Consider the following 9,192-nt stretch of genomic DNA (forward strand, 5'->3'; position numbering starts at 1 on the left):
TTTCATTTACTCATTGCCTTTATTTTTCTCACGCATTAGTCACTATCCATACCCAACCCCCCTCCCCCCCATTTACCGGTCTATTACGAAATTGGCTTAACAAAAAAACTCACACTAGCACTTCCCCATGGATCGATCCAGACTTAGCACTAGTTATAGGATTAAGTAATATTATAAATTTTATTCAATTGTCGGAGAGAGATTTACAACACCCATTGTTTGGTCTTTCATGGGCCCCTTGTTCAAGTCCTAGAGTCAGCATTAAGAGAACCACTCGTTTACTTACCCTATAAAGGAAGAAGTGAATTCCATCTTTTGAAGTTATGTTCCCAACTCCCCATTTAGTCAAGTTCCCAAAATGGTAGATTTATTGAGTCGACAACTCAGACACTCTCATCTGTGCAAATCAAAGGACTGACCTCACAGACAGGAGTTCATAAATTACTAGGGATTAAGATCGAGTCGCACATGATCATCCTATGAAATATTAATCTAATCAATTTACAGATTTATAACGAGAGATTAAATATTTCGTGGTCCGGTCTTATACAAACTCTTTGTACAAATTTTAAAAAGGACTTCTTACATATTTGGTAAAATAAGTTTTAAAAATTAAGCTCATAGCTTAGACTTATTACTTTTGCAAAAATGACAAAAAAAAAGTCCAACCTATGAAATATAAAAAAAGTACGGGTACACATAATATATACGATATAGTTGATACACTACTGATATACACTCGAACCCTCGATAAACTTGATATACTCCATACACTTGATACATTTCATATACTAAACAGTGTCATATTTGCAAAATGGGAAAAGTATGCCACACACTTTAAATATCCTAATCCAAAATTGCCATCCACTACAATTTTCCTAAAAAAAGTAGAAAGATTAAATTGTTACATAACAAAGTTTTGAAATTAAATTGTTACATCATTAAAATTAGAAGAATTAAATTGTTACAAATCAAAATTCAACGACTAAATTATTAATTATATGAACTAAAAAATGTTTTTATTTTGTTTCTCTTTTAAAAAATATCAGCCAAAATCAAAAGAACTTGTTCGCCACTGTCGCCCGCCCCCTCTGTCGAGTCATCTTCTCTACTAGTCTCCCTTCCCCGCCGCATCCGCTGCCGGAACGCCGTCAACGCTCCCTTTTCTTTCTTATCTCCCTCCCTGCTGTAGCCACAGAACCCGTGCCACTGCCTACCGCCTTCAGCCCAGCTGCTCGACGCCGATCTCCATCTCCCAGTCGCTCGCTGCTTAGGGTTTTTTTTTCCTTTGATATCAGGGCCAATTCGGTGGAGGACCGGATTGTCCTCAATCTGAAGATATAGAAAAGCCCTCATTTCTCTCTACCCAGGGATTCGCTAATTCTCAAAAGAAATTTCTATGGGGAAGAACGAATTTCTAACCCCTAAAGCAATCGCGAACAGAATCAAGGCAAAAGGGCTACAGAAGCTGAGATGGTATTGTCAGATGTGTCAAAAGCAGTGCCGAGATGAGAATGGCTTTAAATGTCACTGTATGAGTGAAAGCCACCAGCGCCAGATGCAGATCTTTGGCCAAAATCCTCATCGTATTGTTGAAGGCTACTCTGAAGAGTTTGAGAGTTCTTTCATGGAGCATCTTAAACGTAGCCATCGATTCAGTCGTGTGGCAGCTACAGTTGTCTATAATGAATACATTAACGACAGACATCATATTCATATGAATTCAACGCAGTGGGCTACTCTTACTGAGTTTGTAAAGCATTTGGGTCGAACTGGGCAATGTAAGGTAGAGGAAACTCCCAAGGGTTGGTTCATTACTTACATAGATAGAGATTCAGAGACACTTTTTAAAGAGAGAATGAAAAATAAGAGGATACGGGCAGATTTAGCTGAAGAAGAGAAGCAAGAGAGAGAGATAAAGAAGCAAATTGAGAGGGCTGAGCAATTAGCACCTTTGGCTTCTGTATCTGCTGAGCCTTTGGAGGCTGAACAAACGAGAGAGTTGAAATTGGATAGTGGGGTTAAACTAGGATTTGCTTTGGGAACATCATCGAAATTGAAGGAGAAAGGAGAGAGTTCCAGGGTGGTTTTTGATGAGGATGAGACACATGAGACTGCCAAGGGGAAATCTGGAGAGAATTCCAAAAACAAGATGGGTGGTGGTGGTTTGTCAGCTTTGGAGGCGTTGATGAGAGAAGAAGAGATGAAGAAGGAGAAGCTTAATAGGAAGGATTACTGGCTTTGTGAGGGAATAATTGTGAAAATCATGAGCAAGGATTTGGCTGAGAAGGGATACTATAAACAGAAGGGAGTTGTAAGAAAAGTGATTGATAAATATGTTGGAGAGATCGAAATGCTCGATGGCAAGCATGTGTTGAGAGTTGATCAAGAAGAATTAGAAACAGTGATACCACAAATTGGTGGTTTAGTAAGGATTGTAAATGGGGCGTACCGTGGATCAAATGCTAGGTTGTTGGGTGTTGACACTGATAAGTTTTGTGCTAAAGTTCAAATAGAGAAGGGTGTGTATGATGGCAGAGTGCTTAAGGCTGTAGAATATGAAGATATTTGTAAACTCACATCATAACTTTGAGATAAAATAGAAAACTCACTATTTGTAATTTTGTTCTCAATATTTTCTTTAAGCATGTTTGTTCTAGTTTGAGATTTGATGTCTTCCAAATATTTCTGCTTGGTACCTCTTTTACATGATACTCTTTTTCTTGAAAGGAAAATGCAGACGTGCAGAGGGATGTCTGATGTGAGGGCACCCTCCCTTTCCCATCCCAAATAAATTGTGAACACACATTTTACATCTTTCATGTATGCTGTATCCATGGATTTAGCAAATCTAGTTTCTTGGTCTTCAATATTTATGAAGTTGTTGAGTTTGACTGTTTGAGCATGTTCCTGACATTTACTTCAATAGGATCCGTTCTGTAAGTTAAACTTTTTAAGTATATGTCCATAGACTATTGAAATGTGTTCTTTGTTTAGTATGTTTTTGCTTTTGCACCATTTATGTTTGATATGAAGTAGGATCTCAAATAGCACTAACTTGCTACATCTCATACTTTTAACAGCACAGAAGACAAAACTCCATCCTTTTGGTTGTTACGTGACACAGGTTTGCAAGTATCACTTTCTTCTATCTAGAGAAGTATTTCTCCCCCTTGCTTCATTTTGCTGCATTATTTCTCTATCTGGTAGATAGAAATCTAGATAGTGGCAAATGGCATGGAATTGGATTTCTTTCCATCGAGCCAGAAGACCTCTGGGAAAGAATTGCCGACTAAACTGTCAAATAAAGATAGTAGCAGTGTAGATGCAGTCATCCATGCAAATAAGAAATTGAAAACATTAGAGAGAACCAATTCTATACTGGGGAAAAAGATGCTTGGTGTTTGACTATCCTCCCTTCTTTTGTAATTTCATATCATCTGTGAAATTTTTGCAGAATAGATCAATTAGGAGATAAATAACACAAAGGGTGCCTCTTTTGAACCATTTTCCTGCATTAATGCAAAACGAGTGTTCATCTTCCAGATAGCCTTGTAGAAAGTCGAAGTCTTAGTAATCAAGTGAATGATCCTTGAAGAATGGAAATAAAGAGGTTGTTTGATGATATATAATTAAATCTACATTCACCCATTAGCTTAAACTTTTGAATCAATTGGTGATTTAAGATAGTATCAGAGTAGGTGGTCCAGGGAAGTCTTGTGTTCAAGCCCCTGCGATGTTATTTCCTCCCCAATTAATATAGATTTCTACTTGTTGAGCATTTTTCATATTTTTAAGTACCCACAAGTGAAAGGAAGTGTTAGATGATATGTAATTAAATCTACTTTCACCCACCGGCTTAAGATTTTAGGTGAATTGGTGATTTAAGAGGTGAATAATGATTTTATAGTATAGGCACCTGAATTATCCTCTCTCCACTCCCTTGAAAGAATCTTCTTAGTTTCCTATGTGGAAGTTTCAATTTCAGCAAATAGCTTCTTTTTGGGCTTCCGTACATTATTTTTAAGGAGGAAGTGGTAGTGGCTGAAAGCAGAGAATTTGGGATTTTTTAATCTCAATAACGAAAGGTTATAGAGGTGGCAGATTTATTTTGATGAGTGGTCTCTTCAAATGGTGAAAAATTTTCCTCCATGCTGTGGGAATGGACGCTCTTTACAAAATCCATTAGGATAATGTTGCTGCTGTTTGATTCTTATTTCGATCTTGTGATTTATTTATTAGAAGGGTTAGCATTAAATTTTCATGTTGCCATTCATTCAAGAACTGTTCACATCACTATTGAGTAATAAACTTATCTTGTTATTTGTTCATGATTGTGGGTTCTGGACGATGATGATGAAATTCCACCTCCAATACCAACTTCACTCCTTGAAATTGAATGCTTTTCTTATTAAACTGATCAGATTATATTGGCCAAATTACAGACGAGATGAAATACAGCAAATCTATTACAGAAATGAATTGTTGGTAAGAAGCAAAGAATCATCAAGAACGAATCAGAATTTTGCACAATGTGAAGGCAGACCAGTCTCATGATTCACTGCTACAATCTCAGAAACTTCACATTTCAGCACGTCTTGCCCTAGCTTGGCTCCGGCAGACTTGAGGCCCTTTAGTGACACTGGTTGATTGAAGAGGTTCAGCGACGGTAGTCTTGAAGCTGCTGGCAATTTCCCATTCGGTAAGAAATTTACGAAGTTCTCTTTCAATAATGGAACCTCAAAATCTTCCTTCTTGTGCTTGACGACGTTGTCCTTGGCACTTATATGAGCTCCTGGTTCCATGTGGTTTGTTGAAAAACTGGCTTGATTTGGGAAGTTAGGGTAGAGACTTACATAGCCTCTTAAATACATCATGTCGATTAGGAACTTCTTCCATGATGCTTGCCAACCGTTTGTTCTAGATTTGGGGATCTGAACTGGGTTCTCTTTTGCATTTTCTGTAAACCTTGAGTTCATGTAAACATAAAACTCCCTCCAATGTTTGGGGAAGAAAACTGCTCCCCAACTGCAGGGGAGCTGATGGAGGTAAGGTGTGTTTGGATGAATCCGCGTGAAGAACTCTGTTGCATTCCATTTAGGTCTTTCTTTCACTACTTCGACTAGCCGAGGTGTGTAGAGGGAGATTGACGATAGCTCGGGGAGAGATATTTGTGGATCATAGTGATATGCCAGGAGGGCATATTTGATCCATAGGTAGTAGTATGGAGAGACTTCAATATCGTCTTCAAGTAGGAGTCCATAATCATCATCCGAAGCAGGATACCAACTCTCACTTACTGCTCGGATTAGCCCTCCTTGGATGATTCTCCTTCTGAAGCTTTTGGGACCATGGGGCCACTCAAAGGAGCTAACTAATTTTATAGTTTCCTCATCTACTTTACTGTCCATGTTGAAGCTGATAGGTATCTCATCCCCTAGGTAATATGCATCTTTGAGTGATTTGAGAAGCCTTGTTAATGAGCTGGCACGGTTTTGTGTGATAATGTTGATTGAAATCCGCATCTTGTTCCAATCTGAAAGGGAACAAAAAAATTGGATGAGGGTTCTGCTGTTGCATGACAAGAGTTTCCATCAGGAGAAACAGAGGAAAAGGAAAAATAAGAAGTATCTTGGCATTCTTACTTGGAAGTGCGGTTGATCGAAGATCAGCCATCCAAAGAACTTTTGAAATGGAAGGCCTTGGCAAAAGAATCAGTGTTGTACCATTCAAGTTAGCCTCTGATGCCATTTTCAAAGCCTTCTTCACATTAGGATCAACATCAGCCACGGTGATGACGACGCTGGGATTATGTATTTTGATCAATCCCTTCATACTAGCATACACTGCTTGCACCACAGGAACCTCAGAATTTGATATTCCGGAGAGAGCCCCAATAGCCAAGTCAAATATCTTGAACCTCCGTTCTTTACAAACCAACTTCGGCCATTTAAGAGCAGCTGCAGCATCTTCACATGGGCAGAAGTTGCCGCCCGACACTACAATATAAGCCTTCTTGCCAACAGTGGACCTGAACTTTTCAAGTAATGGTGCTAGTGCTTTGACTTCATCAACAGAATGAGCATAGAATAGAGCATCTATCTTTTGTGGATGCATAGCTGCCCATTGTGTGATATAACCCGTAGACAGCGCTTTCCACCATTGATCATCTCGAACTTGAACAATGTCCTTGAATATCACGGTTGTCTCGGACACATAAGCCAGCCGGTGTTCACTGTCACCCCAGGTTTCTCTGTCTTTTGGGTCTACAGGAAGAACAAATGAGCCAGCATTTCTATACTTTTGAAGTTGATAGCTGCATAATTTGGGATTACAACAATTAGCTAATCACAACTTGCTGGACAGATAAATCATATCTGATAATGCTTCATACAGAGGAAGTTTTATTACACAGTTTGGAAAATCTCTCAATTTTTATTCTAGTGTTGTGTTTGTTTGTTGCACATATTGCACCGAAAAAAGTGAGTTACTAATTTTTTGAAATGTTGCCATTTCTTATCTTTATCTCTGAATCCGTGTAAGCTTTCCACATGAACTCCATGATTGAAATATTCTATACGGTGCAGGCTAGTTTTATAATGAAAAGGCACTTTGGAGATTCTGAGTTTTCTATCTCAGATGTGTCTAATATAATTAGAATAGTGACATAATACAAACAAATTAGGAGATAGAGAAATATGAGTAGTGGAAACAGCATACAGAGGCGACTTGAAAGTGGATTAGTAAGAAAATTTGAAAGCTAGAGTTGGGTGATCAGATTCCCCTATAGAAAGTTCATTGAAATAGTGCATGATTTCTTTATTGCTCGCCTCCACTATTGTAATTTTTTAATGCTTTCATTCATCACATTTATGTTATGACAATTCATTTTCAGTATTGAAGGGAGTGAAGAAAACAGTAATGTAGATGGAGTAAAGTTACCTTAGATGAAGATCTTCTCCAGTTGCAAAGGTGAAGGGGGTTTCAATGAAAAGTGTTTTCACAAGCTCTGCAGATAAGAACCAAGAGCTGGAGAGAAAATCAACCTGCACAATTTTATTGACGGTGATGTCGTAAGCAGGATCAGGCAAGTAAAGCCCTGCCTCCTTGGAGCGGAACTTTCGATAACTCGGGAATGTGAAATCCTTTTGTCGAAATGGTAAAATTCTTCCTATGCTGCCTAAAACGGCATTCTTGTACTTGTCTGTCCCTGCTACATGAGACAAGATCTGTAGCATTTTACGGCCAGGAATCATGTCGTCGTCAAGAATATATACTAAATCGGCTTCAGTTTGTAAGGCCATTTGAAATCTTCCATAGTACTTGAAGTCATAGCTTGAGCTAATGAAGCTAATTTTTGAGTTGTTATAGCTATCAACAATTCTTTTCAAAGAGAGCTCATTTGGACTCCCAAATGCAAGCACCCAAATATGGTGGAAGGGAAGGGTTTGTTGAAGCAAAGAATTAAGCTGTGCACACAGAGTTTTTCTCTTGAAATGGTTCAAGATCACAGTAACTTTTGGCTTGTTTGGCCCTCTCAAATCCCACTTGGATTTCATTGCCATTAGCTGAGGAAGAGTCTCAGTTCCAAAGCTTTTGCTTTGAAAATCTAGAATCTCATTGTAAAGATCTGTTTTCAACTTTATCATCTGCCCATCATTGGACTTCTTTTGCTCAAAATCAATCTTCTCATTCTCACAAGCTTCCTCAGGAGTGATCGGTCTGAACTCCGCTTGCATCATCAGAGAAGTTGGTTCTTGGTATCGACCCACAACATGGGGTGGTATTACGAACTGTCTCCATTGTTGAGCAATTCTAGTAGCCCAAGAGAAATCTGGTTTGGTTCTTAAGTCTATTGAAGGACTGACATAATACAGAAGAAATGTTGCATATAATGCAAAGGCAAACTGGAGACACGTGAGACCAGCAACAATCTTTGTTGAAGAATTTCTTTGAGGTCTTAACTTCCCCTTCCCTCCAACATAATCACTGATCATCCCTTCTAAGTAATCCCCATTTCCCGTCGCAGAATTCCGAAACATTCCCATCTTCTCCACGACACAACTTCAAAACAACTGCAACCTGTGACACCAACACAACCACATATCAGACATGTCTTTCAAATGAAACTCAGACCAAGTTAAAAGTACTTTTCTCACCTTAAAATCTCCGATTGGGGCAAAAACTATATCTTCCACCTGAGAAACCTGTGAAGAGATATTGAAATGAGAAAGGGTTTTGCGAAGGAAGTTGAGATATGAATAAGAAGAGGGAGGAATTAAGAGACTTAAAAGAGGAAGAAGGTTTTGGGTTAGTGTATAAAAGAGAAAAAGAAAGGTGTGGGATATGAGAAAAGAGTGTTTGTACATGAAGAAATGCACTCAATGTCACATGGGGTTGACACTTATAATATTAGAGTTTTTCTTTATAACAAACAATGTCAAGAAAAGCATTACCCTCACTGCCTTTTTGTCTTGCTATGTTGAATCCCTCAAGATCCAACTTACAAAGCCCCGGATTTAAAGCCTTAGAAAATGGCTACTTCCCTGCGTTTTTGGTACTTCTCTACTTTCTCTCTCTCTCTCTAGAATCTACTTCTCTCTCTGTAGAAAGTAATTTATAAAATATCCTTTTTAAGAGTATAACATTACCCGTCAAACGTATTTCAAACCTTTTTTCTTTATGAGTTCAACAATTTATACCAGTTGAGATATACTTAGTTTGACATGATATTTCAGTAGAGCTAAAAGTATAGTTATACTTCAATTCTTGACTATTGAATTGTATAAGACTCATATATGTAATTATAGAGAGTTTTATCTCCATAATCTACTCTCTCTAGATAATAATTTGATTGTGCAAAAAGATTTGATTGTAGAAAAGAGATTTGTTCTACTAATTCTAAGCAATGGATTTATTATGATTTGGTTTAAACTATAAATTTGGTTCTTACGTTTGGAGAAAGTTAGAATTTAGTCTTTATGACTCAAAAGTTTCATTTTATCACACCACAAGTCGAGATTATTACGGAATATTTCATGATCAAAACATAGAAATGAATTCTTTAACTTTCTGAATTATAAAAACTAAATTCTAGTTCTAACTTTCTCTAAATTATATATATAAATCAAATTTGTAATTTAACCTTATGATTTCACAACCATTATTTTTAGACGTTTAAGCCTACTAACA

At 37.8% G+C, this 9,192-nt stretch overlaps 2 protein-coding genes across 3 annotated transcripts in view; one reads left to right on the plus strand and one right to left on the minus strand.

The window, feature by feature from the left end:
- The first annotated feature begins 1,046 nt into the window (after positions 1-1,046).
- LOC120083337 (KIN17-like protein) lies at positions 1,047-2,665 on the plus strand. Its single transcript, XM_039039055.1, has one exon. It carries the CDS (start codon positions 1,400-1,402, stop codon positions 2,585-2,587), a length of 1,188 nt encoding a protein of 395 aa, XP_038894983.1. The 5' UTR covers positions 1,047-1,399; the 3' UTR covers positions 2,588-2,665.
- Positions 2,666-2,802: 137 nt separating this feature from the next.
- LOC120083336 overlaps positions 2,803-9,192 on the minus strand; it is a 6,942-nt gene continuing 552 nt past the window's right edge. Inside the window, exons 1-5 of one of the 2 annotated variants that reach the window (XM_039039053.1) lie at positions 8,457-9,172; positions 8,160-8,207; positions 6,943-8,082; positions 5,646-6,316; positions 2,803-5,536 (exon numbers count right to left, since the gene is read on the minus strand). In XM_039039053.1, coding sequence (XP_038894981.1) covers positions 4,518-5,536; positions 5,646-6,316; positions 6,943-8,048 — 2,796 coding nt within the window. In that variant the 5' untranslated portion in view covers positions 8,049-8,082; positions 8,160-8,207; positions 8,457-9,172 and the 3' untranslated portion in view covers positions 2,803-4,517. Of the gene's footprint in view, positions 5,537-5,645; positions 6,317-6,942; positions 8,083-8,159; positions 8,208-8,456; positions 9,173-9,192 lie in introns of those variants that run through there. The other variant, XM_039039054.1, reaches the window with a different exon arrangement.

This window comes from Benincasa hispida, chromosome 8, assembly GCF_009727055.1.
Source record: "Benincasa hispida cultivar B227 chromosome 8, ASM972705v1, whole genome shotgun sequence".
Classification (NCBI taxonomy): Eukaryota; Viridiplantae; Streptophyta; class Magnoliopsida; order Cucurbitales; family Cucurbitaceae; genus Benincasa; species Benincasa hispida.

Bases quoted from the DNA above. Each gene is read 5' to 3' on its own strand.
- LOC120083337 (XM_039039055.1), top strand. From the start codon at position 1,400: ATGGGGAAGAACGAATTTCTAACCCCTAAAGCAATCGCGAACAGAATC.